The sequence below is a fragment of the Crassostrea angulata genome, chromosome 1, assembly GCF_025612915.1.
Source record: "Crassostrea angulata isolate pt1a10 chromosome 1, ASM2561291v2, whole genome shotgun sequence".
Taxonomy (NCBI): Eukaryota; Metazoa; Mollusca; class Bivalvia; order Ostreida; family Ostreidae; genus Magallana; species Magallana angulata.
This window is the reverse complement of record NC_069111.1, coordinates 14,465,214-14,487,590: the sequence shown is the minus strand read 5'-3', so window position 1 is coordinate 14,487,590 and position 22,377 is coordinate 14,465,214. Positions and strand designations below refer to the sequence as shown.

Below are 22,377 nucleotides of genomic sequence, written 5' to 3'. Positions count from 1 at the left end.
CTGTGGCGCCTTAGACCAATATTTACCTGTTCTTATGAAATGAAATTGATAATTAAGGATCTCCCTGATGTGTGATGGATTATGATTCTTAATCAAAAACTTGTGCATTAAAGAGGTTGGTTGGTCCACAAATTTTTTTTTTTTTATTTACATTTTTCAAATTCAAACATAAAAAATTTCTGTTAAACTGATGTCAATTTTTTTAAGAACATTTTAATCTCTCTTTCATACGCTCATTCGAAAATCAAAAGTAAAACGAATCTGAGGTTGTATATTAAAATGGATAGAAAAAAAATGAAATAATAATATACAAAGCAAGTTCCACTTCTGTATAATATAGTTATACAACTATTTCCCACTGTTTGGCCATGGTTATATTCTAGCAACAGGAGTTAGAATCCTTCTGTTCCATTGTTGAATCAGTGAAAGAATTTTTGGCAGTTGTATGTTGTAATTTAATTCAGTAATTTTATCTAATTCTACACAGAATTCTATCCCTAACAGATTTAAAGTTGTACTACCCCAATCGAGTTTCCATAGAGTATGGTTAAAAACCTGATCTGAGAACTTTCTTGATCCTATCCAAACCACCTTGGTTTTTGAGCTATTTATTTTTAATCCAGAAAGTTTTGAGAAAAAATCTAAAGTATCTAGAGAATTAAAAAGAGGCTCTGGTGAACCATCAAGTGTCAGTGTTGTATCATCTGCATATTAGTTATTTTATGTTCTTTACCATTGACTAAATACCCTTAATGTTTGTATTCTGTTTGATAACATCGACGGAACCCATGGGTTTTCTATCCGTTACACTGCTTAAAACAGTGTAACGGATAGAAAACCTGTGGGTTCCGACGATGGTTTGATACGTATGGCTAAGATCTCTGCACACAGTAAAAATAGATATGGAGCAATTGGATCTCCTTGTCTGCAACCCTTCTGTATGTCAAATTGATCAGACAGATATCAACATTGCAAAATAGCTGCTTTAAAATTTGTATTTAAAATCTTAGCCCAGCTAATTAAATTTTTTGCAAACCCCCAAAAATTCAAAACTTTGTAAATAAACTTCCATGTAATAGAATCAAATGCCTTTTCGAAATCTATGAGAACAAGTAAGCCAGGAATTTTAATGACTCTGTATATGCCATAAGGTCATATATAAACCTTGTGTTTTCACCAATGTATCTGCCTTTCATAAAATCTGACTGTGTTTCTGAAATAAGATAATCAAGGGTAGATCTTATTCTATATCTAATACACCATGAGATAAGTTTATACAAGACATTTAGCAATGTAATTGGGTGCAAATTTTTTTAAAAATTGTCTTGGCTTATTACCCTCTGGTAAACAGGATATAATTCCAAGCCTTTGAGTAATGGGAAGCTCTTTTTTAAACTAAATATCATATCAGCAATTAACTATAAATCAGCTATTTAAAGGTGATATAATGTACAACTTAAGATCCTCCCAATAAAATATAAAGAACTCAACAGTGAATCCATTGCTTCCTGGAGATTTGTTATTTTTCTTGTTTTTAAAACTAGGGAGAATTTGTTTTCTGTTCTGTTCTGATATTACCCTTGAGGGAATCTGAAGTCTTTCTATCGAGCCTCTGAAAATATAGGGATTTAATACATCTGTATGGTTTATGTAGATGTGTACAGAGTCTCTACAAGTACACAAACTTTTGTAAAAAAAAATTAACCTGCTGTAAAAGATATAGAAAAATTTTGATCCTGTTAGTAAAAAAAAATTGGAACTAGAAAGTCTTAGGAAAGAAAAATTTACAGGGACATGTTATAAGGTCGTGTGCCAAATGGGTAGAAAAAGGGGAAAAACCTACCAAATATTTCTGCAGTCTGGAACCTCGAAGTTTTTAAAATAAAACTATCAAGAAGGTGGAGTTGGATGAAAACAATACTATTTATGATCAGTCTGAAATTGTAAAAATTGTTGCTATGAATTATTATGTTTTGTACATATTTGTCACCAAAATGTAATAAATAGAGAGGTTGAAATTTCAAACGTGTACGGGTACATGTACGTGAACTAGGGGAATCACCTAAATTCTTCGCGTATAACATCATCAGTTTTTGTGACGACATGGTTTCTACACGTTCTCTAAACTTGAAGAGTGTCGTCTACAGGTAAGTACAAACGTGTAGCTTTTTACAACAAATAAAATCTTATTGATGAATGAATGTATTCTTGGGATACATTATATAGATTTTTAAACTTCATTTGCATGAAAATTGATAAGAAATTTACCATTCATTTGGAATTAACTAAATAAATTCATGTCACAAAACTGCGTCGATTTACGTACACATTTATATCCTACAAGTTAAGAAATATCAACTGATAAATTACAAAAACGTGTACGTGTAGTTTTAACACATGTCCGCGTACCCGTGCACGTTTAAAATCTCAACCTCTCTAATGTTTAACCACTTTGTTGCCATGAATTTCCAAAAAAAATATCTATCCATTAGTCTTGCTGACTTTTGTTAACCAGAATCTTAATCCAAGAACATTTTAATGACACTAAATAATAATATCCAACATTTTAATTCTACCTTTTAAATAGGTTTGAGTAACTTGTTGTCTCTTGACTTTATCTATTTCTGAACTTCATATAAATTCATATACCCAGTAAAAGATTGTTCAGGGAAGAAATAATTTCTTTATTTGGTCTTGGAAAGGAAATAAAAAGATGATTGAGTTTGGGAAGGGGTACATGTAATATGTTTAGACCAAAATGAGTAAATATTCCCCTTTTCCATTGTTGTAAAATCAAAATTAAAATTATCTTGATTATTAATCCCCATCTTTTAACTTGTTCTTAAGGAAAAAAATTCAAATTGACCTGTTTAATGACCTTCAAAAATTGACGTCTTCTCAAGAAGTGGGTCAGAATTAGGTTGATTTATAGAGATTTGAATTTGGCATGTGACAGAAATATGCCTGATTTGCATTTAGTTATAATGGTATTGGTGCATTTTTGACAAAAGGCATGAATTACTTCTGTCCAAACAAATTTATCTATTGGAGAAAGAAGCAGACCAGTAAATTTTCAATTGTTGAAAAATGTATTATCTGACTTAGTTCAATAAAAGTAGGTTAATACACAATCATGTTTTATTTTAGGAGGAAGGAACCTCTTATCTAGACACTTGAACATGCAATCAGAATGAGTTCAGTGACCCTTAATTTTGAGAACGAGTAGAGTACTGTTTTATTGAACTGGGCCAGGTTGCATTGGAAAAAAATGAAGAATAAATTGATTAATTAAACGATGCTTCAATTTTTACATTTTCAAAATACAATTTAGTTTGTACATATAATTGTTTATTATTTTGCTTAGTTTTGGGGTTTTGTTGTTGTTGTTTTTTGGGGGGGGTTTTAAGGGGAGGGAGGAGGGGGATTTTGTGGTGAGACACTTTTGACTGAATGCCAAGGTATATAAGGAGTAGAGGAACTGAAGAGACTCTCGTAGGAGGTGAGAGGGTGGGGGGTCGAGGTAAGTACGAGGGTTGTCCCAAAATAGCGTAGACAAGTGGCGTTATTCAGTTAATCGAAGACAAAGGAAGATGAAATTTGTGCCACAAAGGGTTCAAGAAATTTGCATTCAAATAATGTTTTAAAATCGAACATTGTTTGAGATTAAATTAGTGAAATGAAAGCATGTTAGATCAGAAATTCGACATGCGGCGCAATGTCAAAAACAAAAAGTTAAAATCAACATAATGAATTGAAAATTGGGAGGAATAGTACTTTTCGAGTGAAAAAATTCAAATAAAACAATCACTGATATTTGATAATAATTCTATTATTTACTCAGAAAATGTTTTGGCTATAACAAAACTTTTAAATATTTTATAGCGCGTTTTGTGACAAGTTGAAAAGTTAACTGGTAATAAAATGACGTTGTCAGCGTTTAAGGCGGCGCAGCAGTAACTGATACAATTTTGTAAAGACCATGAAATAAATCCTAAGCGGCTTTGGAAGTAAATGAAATTAACAAAATTGATGAGAAATGCGTTTTGTGAATAAGTAGTTAAACAACATTGTAACTATTTGAACAAGTATGATGACAATAAGTGGAAAAAAGAAACCCCGAACGATATCAATGGACGTCAAAATGTTGAACGACACATTTCGGTAAGACAGACGTTAGACAACAAGTAATACGGGGCAAGTTTGGAGCCGACAGATCGTTTGTACTTGGAAAATATTTAAAAAATACAAAACTAGAAATATATATATATGAATGTGCAAGCAGGGTACATGTTCAAAGATAATATTTTTTCTAAGACATTTTCGGAAATGAAACGTAAATGTTATCGTAAGCGATAAGGAGGGTTTAGCAACAACGTAAAACTGGAAATTTTCTACATCGCATATTGCACTGCCTGACAAAACTTGTTGTTACTAATTATTCATTTTCTCGAGAAATAAATAAAGTACAGATTTGAACTTTTCAGCATTGTTTGCCAAAGGGTCATTGAAGAAAACACAGAAGTCTAATGAAATTGCTGTGGACAGATTAAAAATTATGTGTCCTGTCTACATTATTTTGGGACAACCCTCGTATGCTACAAACAGCAAGAAATGGTCAGTCTGCCAGCTAAATCAATTAATCAGAAAAAAAAAATCACAAAAGGGGGAAAAAAAATAATAAAATATAAAATAGAATTTTGACTCTATTGAATTTTAATTATGGAATCGAATGGTACCAAGTACCTAATTCACCCCCTTGATTTATGAAGTAGTTGCCCAACACTAATTAAACAATTGTGTCACTCTTTAATCTATATATTCAGTACTAAGTCGTATCAGGCTTTGAACTTGATACACTTGATTGTACAATTGCTTTAAACTAAATCGGAATTCTCAAATCTCATAAAAAAAGTACATATTATAGTTAGAATGCAAAAAGGTATCAATTTGAGTTGTTCTCTACAGAAATCTGTTTCCTTAAATAAAGTGAAGGAATAGCAACAGGTGAATACTGTTCGTACCAGTTGAAAAGTTCTTGACTATGAAATGCGAAGTGTCATTTGAATTGTATAATGCGGCTGCCATGCATTTATTGTTAAGATATTTTTTTCATTGATCATTGGTTTTCAGTTATAAAAAAGCAATGATAATGAAGTGTCTTAACTTCCCATCATAGTGCCCACATGTTGAACTTTTGACTTGGTGTTAATATTTTATCATATATTTTTTCTTTATATAAGATTTCAAAGGATTCAAGTATCCAATTTGAAAATGATGAAATATTAACACCAAGTCAAAAGTTCAATATGTGGGCATTATGCTTGGAATGAATAGGGAAGCTAAGACATGTTTGTAACAAAATATCTTAACAATAAATCATTTGATTCACTGTATTTTAAATAAATCTATTTTGTCATTAAACACATTATTGTATTGTCTGGAAATACATATATTTAGCAATGTATTCTTTGCTTTCTGCCAATGACATTTCAATCCTCCTTAATAATATTGAACTTCGGTATCTTGAACACCGATATCTCGAATACAATGGATATGTCGAAGTGATTTGTAAGTCACAACCACTTCTACTTTTAGTAATTTACCCTTGATATCTAGAATACTTCGTCTTGGATATCTCAAAGTTTTTAACCACTTCAATCTGGTGAGATAACGAGGTTTGACTGTACTTTCAATTGCCAGATGGACATTAAGCATTATTCATTCTTCAGGCTTAATTGGTTAATGGCAGCAATTCAAATGACACATGCTTCGCATTTCATAGTCAAGAACTTTTCAACTGGCACGAACAGTATTCACCTGTTGCTATTCCCTCACTTTATTTAAGGAAACAGATTTCTGTTGAGAACAACTCAAATAGATACCTTTTTTGCATTATAACTAATATGTACTTTTTTTAATGAGATTTGAGAATTCCGATTTAATTTAAAGCAATTGTACAATCAAGTGTATCAAGTTCAAAGCCTGATACGACTTGGTACTAAATATATAGATTAAAGAGTATTTTAAAACTTCTCGTAAAAGGCATGGTCCACTATATTTATCTTTCATTGCTGCTATCCGTACAATCTCTATGTAAGCCACAGACCTCTTAACAGTTTAAAATATTTCACTGTAGAGGTCTCACCTGTGTGGACGTTAATCTTGCATCACTGTGAAACTCGGTTGCGATGAAATTATCAAACTTTTATGCATAAATATAAAATTTACAGGTTAAAGCCAAAATAAAATTAGAGTTTGTTTTGAATTGCCTCCCATCTCATTGAAATACCCCCATTGATAGAATTTTATTAGCAAAAAATAAAGAACTTTTTTTTAATATGGAGATTTTTATTTTTAACCAATTTTTCACTAGTTAAACTTCAAGTTTGAAAAATATAAAAAAAATTCCTTCCCTCCCTCCTGGGTCTAGAAACTTCCAGGCGGCAATTCCAAACAAAAATTTTTTTTAAGGATGGCCTAATGCATTTATTGATATTTACAAGCAGAAATGCACATAAAACGAGAATGGATAAATGCACAAAATTTAAGACAACAAAGGGAATACTACACTATGCAATCAAGTTTAACAAAATTGGAAGGTTTATTATGTACCTTCAGCTTTGATGAAGTTTCGTCAGTGAGAGGCAATCAATCAATCAATGTTAAACCATTTAAATGTAGTGGCCAGGCTCTTGATATCCATGTAGGAGTAAGTTGTAACTACTATTTAGATGTATGTTTGTTAAGATATTTATTTAAAATTTTTACAGCCGAAGGGAAGATCTTCTGTTGGGGAACGAGAAGAAAAATCAAGGATGAAGAATTACTGAACCAAATGATAACGAAGTCTTTAGAGACACCTGTTCTAGGTAATGTATTTCACCTGTTTATTACTTGTATATCAGAAACTCATCACACAACAACTTTTGGGGTGGGGGTAGCAGGGTTGTCTCTAAAAATTAAAGTAGAAAGAAGAAATAAACGAGTAGAAGGGGGGTATGGGCGTCTAGCTTATAGTTAGATTGTATTTGAAATGCAATAATTGCCGGGTAGGTAAGGCATTACAGGCAGAAGAATTCCCCCCCCCCCCCCCCGGGTCTTAGAGACAACCCTGGGGTAGGGGCTCATGGTTACCCCCAGAGGCGATGACCTACTGATACCATAAGATTAGCCTTGACATGGTCATGGTTCAAGAAACAAAAGTATATATGGTTAAGGAGTGGGGATTTCGATTATTTTGAAAATATTTTAAAAATATTTGACTATTCATGTTTTCAGGAAAGGGGTTGGGGTTGGGGGGATTGTGGAGAGATTCAGAGTCTCTTCTTACATTTTTACAGTAGCAAAATCATTTCTTGATTTTTTTTTCCTTAAGATGTAAATAAAGATTTTGGAATTTGCTTTTTAATCTTAAAGATAAACAAAATACTTTATATAATTGGGGAAATTATAAAGTCAAGTCAACAAAAACATTGCTGTAAAAAACCAAAGCAGGGTCATCATTGGGCTAGGGCTAGGAATGACCTGTATATGTACATAGTTCAAACACTACATATGAATAAGATAAAATACTTAATTCCAACTCTGGAAAGTCACTGGGCATCTTCATAGGGGGCATAAATTGTACATACCAATTGATAAGCAATGACACAGGAGCAAGAATAAATACGGTTTAGGGTTACCGGGGATCTCAACAGTTATTAGTGGTTTAAAAATGACTCCTGGGAGCCATGTACTTTATACCGTTTTTTAAGCAAAAGGCCATCTTTAAAAAAAGATTTGTGTTTGGCGTACTGCAACCCACATTTTCAAAAGTGGGTCAGTGGCAAGTGCACATGTATAGAAGTGTACAACATTGGCTCCGATAGGATGGCAGAGGTGTTAAAAATAAAGGTAAAACGTATCTTCAAGAAGTCTGAAGAGTTGTTTCAATTTAAATAGTAGTAATTAATCAGGTCCTTAAAATTGCGTATGAATTTAGAAACAAAAAGGGTATGCTAACTCAATCAGGCCCACAATCAAGATCTATTGCACTGTTTGCACAGATCTATTACATGTAATAACATCTGTAACGACAGAAATCATGCAGGATATGAAGGTGGTACACATGATGTTGCAGAAAAAAATACATAACCCGAGTTAGCGGGTTATGTAAACTTTTTCTGCAATGATCGCTACCTTCATAACCTGCATGAATCACCAAAGAAATCATTTAATTGTTTATATTTACATCTTTCTTTTAACAAATAAATAAAGTGATTGTAAAAAGTAAGTAAAATTCACTAAATACATGTAGTACATTAGCAAAAAGAAACAGCCAAATCGTCTCCTATGGGAATTTGAGTTTGACATCATGATGATGATGAATATTTTATTCAGTTGAAGGTTTTACTTCGGTCACTGTAGGTTTGGACCAATCGATAAATAAGGCATATAGATTTCAGTCTGGCTGTTTCTATAGAGCTATGAATTATCAATAAGTTTCCGTAAGAAATAGAGGGGATTATACTTGGTAGATGTAAATATATACATTTAATTATACATGTATATTTGTTAACAATCAGGATTAATATGCACAAATTTTCATGAGTCATAAATCTTGACATACCATATACATGACATTGTATCTCTTGACAAAAAAGAATAAGCAAAAGAAAATTGCAATCATTAACTCTTTTTCTATTACTGGTGTGTACTGATGGGGTAGGGGGTTTAATGAGTGAAAAAAAAAGCTGCGGCATGCCTTCATTCTCACTAGAAATGTATCTAATCCACACATCCTGGGGATGGGGAAGGGTTAAGAAGGGTTAAGCCCCCTTCCCCTCCCTCCTTTAACTCATATAAACATGATAAGTCTTTACACTTATTTTATTAATACACAAATTTAATACAAAATATTATAGGGTCAATATGGGGTTAACTCAATGGTGTAAGTCTGACAAATGAAAAGATAACTTTTGAAATTAAAGTAACAGAAACTGTACAACTGCAATAGGAAAGTTTACGATGATAAGCTTATTTAAATAAAGATGATGATCAAGTATTCTGGCACTTTTTAGAAAGTGAAAGTAAAACTTCACTGTTTTGTATAACTTTGTCTCGTAATATTGCACTACTACAAGTATGATACTTTCCTATATTTGTCAACATCATAATGATAATCCAATTAGAGCATATGAATTTCTTTAGCTGATCACCACAAAAGAAACGTTTATTCACTTTAGTTAATCCTATTCTGCATATTGAAAACACATGTGATGTACACCATGTGAAACCCATCAAACCAAATTAAGAGCTGGGGAAAACTTAAGTACCCGCTCAATGCAACCTGTAGACCTGTGTTGTGTACGTAACTTCAGACAATGACAATTTTATTCTTTAAAACCCCTTGCGCAATTTTATTAGGTAATTTACCATATAGAGCACAAATTTCAGCTTTAAAGTGGTATGGGACACTGCATACTAGCTGTGATGTACTCCCTACTGAACTAAACAAATACAGTGTAAAATATAAATTAATATTTTCCCGCAAAATAATGTTACCTAACGGCTTAGCACAATGGGATAGAGCATAAACTATGTGTCTGTTAATTCTAAAACGATGGAGGTATTTTTAATTTTAATATAACTATATACCGATAATATAAAGAACACATTTTTATCCACATAAATATCGACATATGTCCAATACCACCTAAACGATCTCCGATCCTTAGCAATGTTCAATAACTCTAAATTATCCAAAAATTTAATAAGTCTTGAAGTATTAATATTACGCAAACCCATTTAACAAACTGCTTGGGTTAGTGGCTCCATGGAGGCTTACTTCCAAGAGGTAAGGGTGCTTAATCAGAGGCAACGATGCACCAGTACAACTAATTTTCTAATTTGATCTCAACTTGCAGACGTTATTTATTCAGTTATATTCATCGTGGCCCAAAATTGCAATAACTTTGTAAAATGCATGGATACCATTAATACATTTCTCTTTTATATTTCATTTATAAAGTTTGAAGGATAAATAACATTTTTATGATGAAACAAAAAATACTTAGAGGCTGAGGATCGGAGAACTTTAATCAATAATTATATCTTCTGTCCTAGCAGTCCTGCAGTGAAAATTATTGTGCAGTATGTCATTAATTTTGCACTATTTACAATCTTCTTTATTGCAACTACATGTACAGGCTTTCATTGTTACTGTTCTCAAAATATTCTGATGTTTATTTATCCATGATTAGTGGGGGAGGGGTCGCCGTAACAAAATGTGTTTGCAGGGGGCAATGTGTGTGTGTGTGGGGGGGGGGGGGGGGGGATTGTGGTCTAACATTTATTTTTGGTAAATTTACTACATAAATGAATTTTTAGCTCACCTGAGCTGAAAGCTTAAGTGAGCTTTTCTGATCAAATTTGTCCGTTGTCTGTTGTCGTTGGTTTTGGCGGCGTTGTCGTTGTAAACTTTTCATATTATATTCTTCTTCTCCAGAACCACTGGGCAGATTTCAACCAAATTTGGCACAAAGCATCACTGGGTGAAGGGGATTCAAGTTTGTTCAAATGAAGGGCCACGCCCTCTTTAAAGGGGAGATAATTGAGAATTATTGAAAATTTGTTGGCATTTTTCAAAAATCTTCTCAAAAACTATTCGGCTAGAAAGCTCAAATTTGAGTGGAAACATCCTCGGATAGTGTAGATTCAAGTTTGTTCAAATCATGGTCCCTGTGGGTAGGGTGGGGCCACAATTTGGGGATGAATTTTTATACAGGAATATATAGAGAAAATCTTTAAAAAAAATTTTTTTAAAAACTATTAGGCCAGGAAAGCTCAAATTTACATGTAAGCATCCTTAGATAGTGTAGATTCAAGTTTGTTCAAATCATGGTCCCTGGGGGTAGGGCGGGGCCACAAGGGGGGAAATATTTTTATATGTAGAGAAAATCTTTAAAAATCTTCTTCACAAAACTATTAGGCCAGGAAAGCCCAAATTTGAGTGGAAGCATCCCCAGATCGTACAGATTCAAGTTTGTTTAAATCATAGTCCGAGGGTATGGTGAGGCTACAATGGGGGATGAATTTTTACATAGAAATATTTAGAAAAAATCTTTAAAAATCTTCTTTTTAAAAACTATTTGGCCAGAAAAGCTTAAACTTGTGTAGAGGCATCCTCGGGTAGTGTAAATTCAAGTTTGCAAAATCATAGTCCCTGGGGGTAGGACCGCAATGGCGGGTTGAATTTTTACATAGGAATATATACAGAAAATCTTAAAAAATATTCTGGGAAAGTTTTCAGTCCAAAACTCAGTAATTTGTGTGAAAGCTCAGGTTATGCAGATTTAAGTTTGATGAAACCATGATTCCCTAGAGAAAAGTGGGGCAACAAAATTGAGGGGGGGGGGGGGGGAATTATGGATTAGAGAAAAATCTTCTTACAGGTACAACAACAAAAGGGGCTTGGTATTTACCAAAAAAAGATGTGGATAAAAATTGGCAGATTTTCAATATTTTTTTTGGCAAGATCTACTGTACTTAGTTGTCAAGATATTTTGATTTTGATACTGTAATGCTAATTTGATCAGACTTAAGGCAATTGTTGCTCAGGTGAGTGATGTGGCCCCTGGGCCTCTTTTTTTTTGGGGGGGGGGGGGTGTCTAGACCCCTCACCCCCACCCCTTCCCTAAATCCATGCACATGATGATGGCAGACAAAAGCATATCTACAGCAGGCATAATTTAATTTTGTTTGTAATAATTATTAGACCATACTTCCTATGACATGAAATGTTTAGATTATTGATTAATTTAAAATTCACATGCAAACAGTTCAAATTGTACATAAAGGGCAGTACAGTAAGACTTGGTTAAAGCGAAGTCCTAAGGGTCAATGGATTTACTTTGTTATATCTGTGATTCATTGTATCCATATAAGGAATTCGTAATAATAATTATAATAGCGAATTCACTATATACATGTTTTTTTTTTTGCTAATTGAGGCTTTAAATAAAAATACATTACTTTTATACCTTTAATAATCAGATTTCAATTTGAAAAAATTTTATGAAAATAAATTCATTAAAACTTTTTTGTTAAACAGTAGTTCAAACTTTTTTGAAACTGTTAAGAAATTCGTAATAAAAATGTTAAATTTCGTTATTATTTACCTTTATGGGACTCAAAATCAGATCACTATATCCGTAAATTTGTTATATCTGAATTCATTATAACTGTAAAATTTTGCAAAGATTTGTTAAGAATTTTACCAGGGACTCAAAAAACTTTGTTATATCCGAGAATTTGCTATATCAGTGTTCGTACTAAACGAGTTTTACTGTTTGTGTATCATGGGATGGGATCTCATCAACCACTTGGATGAATTTGAATTAGCATATTCCTGAGTGTTCCTAATCTTATATATATTGCATGTCATATAGCAATGCACATAAACTTTATATAGTGGAAGTTGCATTCCCCAAAAAACACTAAATTATGTGAATATACACAGCCAAATATGATATGATTATGATATGTGAGTAAATCAGGCAGTCTATACGTAAATTTAGATGCCATGGGGGAAGAATTTTTTTCTGGCCTGTTGGGTCGGGTATTTAGGTAAGACGTGTATACTTTTGACATCTTTTTAAGTTCTTTTGTTAACAAAGTGCATTTTTCCTTTCTTCTAGAGCCACAGGATGGATACAAGTTTGTGAAGATATCTGCTGGCTCATTTCATACTTTGGCACTCACAGGTAAAATACTACTGAATATTCCTATGATTGCACGTCATTTTTTATCTCCAAATTTTGAGATGGACATGGTATTTTGATGCATTGAAAAAATAAGAATCTGGCTCTATTTTTGTTTGAAAGAGAATGGTAACTTATGGTGTTTTGGAACATTCAAATACGGAGTTGCAACTAATCATAATCCCCCACCTGGGCATTCCGTGTTGGTTTACGCTATTTCCAAATCTTTGTTTGATGGTCCAATAGTTAAAATCGCTTGTGGTTGGACACACTGCCTTGTCCAGTCAGGTAAGTATATTAAGGAGTCTGTTTTGTTTACAGTATACTAACTGTGAATTCCTTATTTTATGAACAAAAATATACAGTAAAACACGCTTATAACGAAGTCCAAGGGACGGGCAATTTTACTTCCTTATATACATCAAGTTTACAACATGTAATAGAGTCTTGGGGAATGAAATTCACTTCACTGTAAGCATCAATTCATTTCAAGCATGTTCGCTATAACTGTGTTTTACTGTATTGTATATTTGTTAATTTGTCCTGAAAACCACATATTTAAAGTGTGGTGCTTTATAATTCATAGATGATTAAAGATCATATGCAATTTCTAGCATTAATTGTTTCCCCATAATGTGAAAATTTTTTTTTTAAATATTTATGAAGTGAATGAAACAAGTTAAGCAAATGTGCATGTATAATGTTGGATTAATTTTAGAATTTCAATTAGGGCCTTTTTTTATTGGACCTAAGTTGTTTTTCATGACCAACCTACTCAAATTTTGAAGAATTTGAAAAAAAAAATAATTTTTGTCTGTGAAATCAGGTAAATGGATTATAATATATAGTATATTATATAGATATTATATTTTTCATCTAAAAAAAATCAGCATAAAAAAATGAGACTTGAAGATTTTAAAGAGGGAATTTTCTTAGGACATGTTCAACCTACGGACCCAATTTTCTGGAAAATCTTGAAAACATCTAAATAAATAATGAAAATGGCATTAAATATATTTATTCCAGCCAGTGAAAAAAATTTTTCATGGGGAAGAGGAGATTATGGTCAGCTAGGTAGATCATGTGACCAATCACATGATAGCAATCCACAACCAATAGAAGATCTACAATGTGTGAATTCCTTCAGATGTGGATCCGAGCATAACTTAGCCATAACAGGTACCAACTTACAGTACAGGCAACGCGGATCCCGTATTGGCCCGCGTTACCGTCATGGTATTTTTATCGTTCCCGCGATACACCATCGCGGTTTTTGATCGCGGTATGGATAGCGACCGTGATGACACCGCGACGGTGTGATTTACCGTTATTCCTACTGCTGCTTGTTGTTGTTACTTTACCTGTACTGTACATTACAGGCAATGCAGGTCGCGTAAATCCACGTCAATAATGCGACTTCAGATTTAAGCATAACAGCTGCATTGTATATAAATTGTAGTCCATATTATTATAAAATTAATAAATTATATTTATGAAATAGAATTTCATGAAATCGGAAACTACATTCGAATTACAACATAACATGATTATTATGCTGTTAAATTTTGTAATGTGTAAATAAGAACACATATCTTTGTATTTGACGTGCTTATTTCAGTTATTATTTCTATAAGTTGATAATCCTGTTTTTATAACAATCTTAAAATTAAATATTTTCATAAGATGAACTCGTATCAATGCAGAGCAATTTTATCTTCTCATTTTATAAGTTGACACGCATAGCGCCGTAAACTGTCAATACATGACTTGTGTATGTTTTAAATTGAGAAATGAACAAATGTCGGGAATCAAATAAGAAATCTATTTTTCCATTCAATAATAAAATTATCATTCATATATAAAGTTGGTGCTGCGTTAAAGCACATGGAATCATAACGTGTATCAGTATGCGTTTCCTGTGTATACATATAAAGTTTAAGTCACGATCATTTTCTGTGTATACATGTAGTGATTAACAAACTCAGGGTAGAAAACGACATGCCCTTGAGGGTTTTCACACCTATTCACGACAAAAGAAAAAGTCTATATCGCGTACGGCTTCGTCTAATCGCACAACACCTTACGAGAGAGAGAGAGAGAGAGAGAGAGAGAGAGAGACGTTTAGGCGTAATTTAACGTACACTTATGTGAAATATACTAATATCAAATACTAAATATTCATAAAATTAGTATTCATAAAAGAATATGGTACACTGTGATTGAATCCATCATGCAATTTCAGATTCGAGTCCACGTGCTGCACCTGTCAATCAAATCAACCCGCTAGCTCTACCATGTGTGTCCTCCATGATAAAGTTTCGTTCTATAAGTTTTATTCTTAATAAAGAAAATAAGAAGTATGTTTAACAGTTAAGTTTTTTTACAATGTTCGTGATGCATGATATACTGTGTTTGGAAAGTTTAATTCGTTGTGTTTTTTCCCTTTTCTCTTTTAGTTTATAATGGAGGTTTTTTGCGGGAAGGAACATCTTCAACACGTTTAGTGGTTAAAGAATGTAGTAAAATGAATCAATTATTTGATATAACTATTAGTAAAATTGTTTGATATGCATGTAGAATTCTTCTTGGTCAATCGTTACACAGATTATCTACCTGCCTCATTCCTGTGAATTCTGTGCGTTCAAGCGTAGAGTGATTTCCTGTCAGTGCGACGGTTTCACACCTTTGTGTAAAACAATTGGGACTAAAGTCAAATAAAGTTAACTTCGACAGTCAAAACGCGGGGGGGGGGGGGGGGGGGGGGTAAGGTTACGATAACGGGAAACAGGTTTACATACACTGTATTTGTAGTAGCTTTATATTCAATAAGATTACATGTACATGCCCACATAAAATGATATCAATACATTTACTGAAATGAAATGTTTTTTTATCGGCAAGAAATGCAAAACTTTCAAAACATGTTCTTAATTTCTTCAAATGTGTAAGAACATAAGAACGGTTTAACAACATTTCCTTCTCAAATTTTTTTATCTAGTTATTCTGTTAAGAGAGAGAGAGAGAGAGAAAGAGGGGGGCTCGGTCGCGAGCGAACGCTAACCTCCATCACGGCGGGTAGCTGGTACACCATCACGACACCATGACATGGGATACCCACAATATCTTTCGATTACATAATTTTATGCAACTCTGGGTATCTCTAAGGCTCCTTACTCTCTCAGTCAGACTGAGTCTTGAAGAACACACGGCTTCGCACTTAAAGATTGTCGTCGCAAACGTAACGCACTAGAAAGTGGGAATCCTCGCGCTATGATAAAAAACGACGTGCCATATATGTATCTAAAGTAACGCAACACAAATTCACTTAAACGTGAATTCACAGAAAATGTTCTTTACACGTAGAAGACCTTGTAAGAAATGAACGGAACATGCTAAAAATACCGGGTTGGTAATTTTATAGGAAGCCCTCATTTTTAATCACTTGCTCATCATTAGTTGACACGCATGGACTTCAAAACAAACAATACAAATTTAGGCGGACCAATTAATTGTTAAGAAAATACAATCACACTGCGTACAAATTTATAATTTTATTGGCAATTAAAATCATTTCATGATAATTTTTAATTTAACGACCTTCTTAAAATATGATAATGGATTCGAAAATATTTTATTTGCAATTGCTGCACGAGTATTAAATTAAATACTTTTATAATTTATTTAATAGCTATGAAATAAAAAAAATAGTAAAACAGACTCCAAGTATTTCGTATTACTATCTCTGTCAAAATCTGGTTAAATATCGTCTTTAAATATTAAGAAACATTCAATTTATTTGTCATTCGGGGAGATAACTCTTGTATACGATACTTTTCCATCGATAATTTTACCGTGGCGGGGACAGGTAGATGATGAGTTTACCGTGATGGAAACGCGGTATACCTGTCTCACCTGGCCGATCACTTCGATGTGTTTATACCGTGACGGGGCGCGGGAAACACGGGATCCGCGTTGCCTGTACTGTAGCTTTTGAAGATTAGTTGGGATGGATGATCATCACCATTTGTAGATTATTTAAATCTCCTTGAAGAGATGAGCTTTGTTTCAGTATTCAACTTCATCAATTAAAACCAAACACATTCAAGTTTCTCCGACCTTTTGCCTCAAAGTATTTTTTTTTATCTTAAAAATGTTTGTTAATGTTGTTCAAACTTTATTTAAAAAATGAAATGAAAAGAAATTTATTGATGGTTTCCATGCATTTTACAAAGTTATTGCAAATTTGCTCACAATGGATATAATGGAGTAAAGATACTTGTTGACATCAAATTTAAACAAAGTAAGGTTGGATCGTTGGCTCAGACTTCTCTTCCTATGTATAGTAGATCTCCATGGAACCACCAAGCCAAACATTTTTAACCGGGTTTTCCAACGGAAAAATCCAGTTATTAAAATGGTGAAAATGGCGGGCAGGTGGGCGGCTGCCAAAAGGGTACCCTCATTGTACGGATAACTCCTCCTACAGTTTTCAAGATGGAAAGTTGTTCTTTTGCAGATCAATTTTACATATATCAGAGGCAGGCTTGGGGCGAATTACATTGCAAAGTAATGCATTACATTACCATTACTTCATGAATTTGGGCATTAAATTACCATTACCATTACTTGATTTTCTTTAAGTAATGCATTACATTACCATTACATGAGTAAAGTAATGCATTACCATTACCATTACTTTTTTTTAAAAAGTAAAGCTAATAAAGAGTTTTTGCAAATGTTTCAAATATACAACACTCTTTAACATATCTACAGCTTAATGCTCAGTATCAGGTTCAAATTCAATGAATAAACAAGAGTCATTCTTTATTTGCTCAATATATAATCATATTGTGGCAATATGAACAACATATTACATAAGTAAAATGATATTTATAGACATTTGGCATGACACAATATCAGATATGAAATAGAGACACAGGATAACATGCGTAACAAAAAACAATTGATGAAATAATGTTGCGGTTTTTAAAAGCTAAATATAGATATATCCCCAGATTACACAAATCTGTATAATTTTAGACACTTAATTTTATTAATTTATAAACAGATGATTTTTCCCAGTTATATTTCTTAATATATTTTAATCGTATTTCTTTTTTCGGAGGATACTTTAAGACAAAAGATTGCTGTTGCACTTATGATCGAAGTTTCAAAGGGTTCATCTTTTAAATGCATCCATCTTCCGGGCTATACTAAATAAATGTTATGCAGGAGCAGTCAAAGCTTGGGCTGGAAAATACTGTTTGACGATCTTTATCTTAGGATATATTAAGTGCAATAATAGATTAAATACATAAATCTTGTATTTTCCATCAGTCCAAACTAATGTACAGTGTAATTAATATACAAGAGAGAGAGAGAGAGAGACAAAGAGACAGAGACAGAGAGAAAGAGAGAGAAAATAAGTAAGATTATTTTCAAATGGGTTATAGTATTGGAAGTGATATTGATTTTCATCATGGATGGACAGTGCATTCATTTTGCTTTTAAAGGTGCATGTCTGTCTCCTATTCTATTGTGACATAGCGAAGGGAAGGGTATTGGGGTGTTTAACACTTCTTATAACAATAGATTGTTTTGATACTTAGATTATCCTGGGGGCATAGTGTTTTGTTGACACATTTCTTATTGAAGTGCAAACTAATTGGAGTAAATTGTTTAAATGATTAAAAACTCTTAATAACAACACTCTTAAAAATGTTATGAAATTGTGCTGTTATCTTTAGTAATGTAAACAATTCAAAAATGAATTTTAAAAAACCTTTTTTAATAAAACGTGTACAATTAAAACATTTTTTCTTAATTAGAATTATTTCTTTCTTCTTTAAAAATAAATTTAATCAAATTCAATTTCAACTATTCATTTATTCATCGCATTTTTTAAAGTGAACATGCATAAATATGCATAGTAATGCAAAGTAATGCCATGTAATGCCAGCATTACACTAGATTTTGGAAAGTAATGCATTACATTAGCATTACTTGTAATGCTAATTTTGAGGCATTACACATTACTAGCATTACTTTGAAAACATGTAATGCATTGCAATGCATTACCATTACATTTAGCATTACCCCAAGCCTGATCAGAGGTGTGCATATTACTAGAATTTTGATTTCTGATAATTCATTAAAAAAAAACCCAGCTTTTGAACTTAGTCAGTTTTTGGCAAAATATTGCATATAGGGTACTCCATTTCACTGGATATGGGTTGACATGGATTATGGATACAGTTCACATAAAAGAAAACCCGGTTTGCTGTCACATTGACAGCTTTTCACTTGTTGGAATTTTAACACTTAGATGACAAATTAAAAGACAAAAGACTCTGTACTTTGAGTTTTATGATTCCCACATTTAATGTAATTTATGTTCTACAAATGCACCTTCATCTGAATAAATTTTGTTTGTAGATGATGGAAAATTATTCACCTGGGGTTGGAATGAGCATGGAATGTGTGCCACTGGAGATGAAAACAATGTTGTCCGACCGACACAAGTGAAGGCTGTGTCGAACCTTCTTTCTGTTGACTGTGGGGCTGGTGCTGGACATTGTTTCATTCTTTGTCAAGACAAAGACTGAAAATATAGCTAGAATGGCCAGGCTATTGGCCCTGTCACAGAAGGGTATAGTTCTTGAGCGGAATACACAAGACTAGATCAGCTGTGAAAAGAGGACAGAATTAATTTCCCTTTACCGGTAGTTGATTGTGGTCCAGCTGATTTCGTGACCTCTTATCCTGAATCTATTGCAACTATACCCCCCACCTCCAACATAAAGAGAGATGGTTTAAAAACATTCTTAAAATGCTATCATGATTTTGAAGATCAATACAGTATAACTAGCATGCAAGACTTTACTTTTTCTAAAGTGAAATTAGATAAGGGGCTATTGGATTGAAGCAAAACATGATCAGCTTCTGGCCTGTTTTCTCTGTCACTGAAAAAACGAATCTGAATAAATTTTGATTTAAAATGATATATTCTTTATCTTATATCAGACATTTGTATATGGTGTGGCGATTCCACTCTGTTTCTCCATCTTTTTGCTGTCAGCATTTTTAGCCCTTTCTTGTCAAAGGCTCAAATACATAATAGCTATGGTGTGGTGTGCATCAACTGTTTGGAATGTGAGCAAGAACCTCGTGGCCAGTTTTTATCAAAGGATGATATCCCTGAACATGTGAGGGGTCCCTTTTTATGAAATGAATGCAATAAATTTTTAACAAAACCACATTTATACATTTATTCCTATACATAGCTTTATAGAGCACTTGAAAATATTGTCACATACCTTCTTCTTAAATTATTAGAAATTAAATACATGTATTACATTTTTTTTTACAACCATGTTGTCGAACAGGAAAGCTCTATAGGTTCAAGCCTCAGTAATTTATCTGTGAGTCAAAAGCTCGAAACCTGCAGAGGCTGTTACAATTTTTACCTTTAATGGGAAGAATTGTTATATAGACAACAAAAATATGTAACAATTGTTCAAATTTTAAACATTTTTTTCCTATATCGAGTTAATGTGCTTTTGGTTTGGTTAGAATAAAAATAAGTTGTGTGACAATCCGGAAATTATCAGTAGGCCAAGGGGAGTTTCAGTAATTTGATTTTTTTGCCGCTGTTAAAAAGGGTATATAGGGAAATCCATGGTGAGCATTGTTACAGTAACAGTGCAGATCGAAGGATATCAAGTGAAGTGGGCCATCCCAATTCAGTATTGTAGTTGTGGGTTTTCATGTGCATCAAGTCTTGGATGTGACTGAAGAAGTCTTTCCTGGCATTGTATATATATATTTTTTTACTATAAAGCAATTGCAATAACGTGATAGAGCTGGAGCTAGAAGCTGGAGTAATAAGAACCCTGCAGTAAGAGCCAGAGTATAAAGAGCCAAGCTGTATGAAGTATGAAGAGCCACAGTGTAAGAGCATGAGTATAAAGAAGTAAGCTGAAAGAGCCGAGCTGTATGAAGAGCCAAGCTGTAAGAGCCGGAGTATGAAGAGCCACGCTGTAAGAGCCGGAGTATGCAGAGCCACGCTGTAAGAGCCGAAGTATGAAGAGCCACGCTGTAAGAGCCGAAGTATGAAGAGCCAAGCTGTAAGAGCTGGAGTATAAAGAGCCAAGCTGTAAGAGCCGGAGTATGAAGAGCCAAGCTGTAAGAGCCGGAATATGAAGAGCCACACTGTAAGAACCGGAGTATGCAGAGCCACGCTGTAAGAGCCGAAGTATGAAGAGCCAAGCTGTAAGAGCTGGAGTATATGGAGCCAAGCTGTAAGAGCCGGAGTATGAAGAGCCAAGCTGTAAGAGCCAGAGCATGAAGAGTTACACTGTAAGAGCCAGAGTATGAAAAGCCACGGTGTAAGAGTGGGAGTATGAAGAGCCAAGCTGTAAGAGTCAGAGTATGAAGAGCCAAGCTGTAAGAGCCGGAGTATGAAGAGCCAAGCTGTAAGAGTTGGAGTATGAAGAGCCAAGCTGTAAGAGCCTGAGTATGAAGAGCCAAGCTGTAAGTGCTAGAATATTTAGAGCCAAGCTGTAAGAGCCAGAGTATGAAGAGCCAAGCTGTAAGAGTGGGAGTATGAAGAGCCACGCTGTAAGAGTTGGAGTATGTAGAGCCAAGCAGTAAGAGCCTGAGTATGAAGAACCAAGCTGTAAGAGCCGGAGTATGAAGAGCCAAGCTGTAAGAGCCGGAGTATGAAGAGCCAAGCTGTAAGAGCCAGAGTATGAAGAGCCAAGCTGTAAGGGCTGGAGTATGAAGAGCCAAGCTGTAAGAGCTTAAGTATGAAGAGCAAAGCAGTAAGAGCCGGAGTATGAAGAGCCAAGCTGTAAGAGCCAGAGTATGAAGAGCCAAGCTGTAAGAGCTGGATGTATGAAGAGCCAAGCTGTAAGAGCCGGAGTGTGAAAAGCCAAGCTGTAAGGGCCGGAGTATGAAGAGCCAAGCTGTAAGAGCCGGAGTATGAAGAGTAAAGCTGTAAGAGCCGGAGTATGAAGAGCCACGCTGTAAGAGCCGGAGTATGAAGAGTAAAGCTGTAAGAGCCGGATTATGAAGAACCAAGCAGTAAGAGTCAGAGTATGAAGAGCCAAGCTGTAAGAGCTGGATGTATGAAGAGCCAAGCTGTAAGAGCCGGAGTGTGAAAAGCCAAGCTGTAAGAGCTGGAGTATGTAGAGCCAAGCAGTAAGAGCCTGAGTATGAAGAGCCAAGCTGAAAGAGCCTGAGTATGAAGAGCCAAGCAGAAAGAGCCGGAGTATGAAGAGCCAAGCTGTAATAGCCGGAGTGTGAAAAGCCAAGCTGTAAGGGCCGGAGTATGAAGAGCCAAGCTGTAAGAGCCGGAGTATGAAGAGTAAAGCTGTAAGAGTCAGAGTATGAAGAGTAAAGCTGTAAGAGCCAGAGTATGAAGAACCAAGCTGTAAGAGCTGGAGTATGAAGAGCCACACTGTAAGAGCTGGAGTATGTAGAGCCAAGCAGTAAGAGCCTGAGTATGAAGAGCCAAGCTGAAAGAGCCGGAGTATGAAGAGCCAAGCTGTAAGAGCCGGAGTATGAAGAGCCAAGCTGTAAGAGCCGGAATATGAAGAGCCAAGCTGAAAGAGCTGGATTATGAAAAGCCACGCTG

At 34.2% G+C, this 22,377-nt stretch overlaps 1 protein-coding gene across 2 annotated transcripts in view; it reads left to right on the top strand.

Moving 5' to 3' along the window:
• The window catches only part of LOC128181797 (secretion-regulating guanine nucleotide exchange factor-like), a 36,856-nt gene extending 17,115 nt beyond the window's left edge, over positions 1-19,741 (top strand). For both annotated transcript variants that reach the window (XM_052850332.1, XM_052850341.1), the window contains 5 exons: positions 6,771-6,869; positions 12,678-12,743; positions 12,864-13,028; positions 13,767-13,919; positions 19,176-19,741. In XM_052850332.1, coding sequence (XP_052706292.1) covers positions 6,771-6,869; positions 12,678-12,743; positions 12,864-13,028; positions 13,767-13,919; positions 19,176-19,345 — 653 coding nt within the window. In that variant the 3' untranslated portion in view covers positions 19,346-19,741. The remainder of the gene's footprint in view (positions 1-6,770; positions 6,870-12,677; positions 12,744-12,863; positions 13,029-13,766; positions 13,920-19,175) is intronic.
• Positions 19,742-22,377: the final 2,636 nt, after the last annotated feature.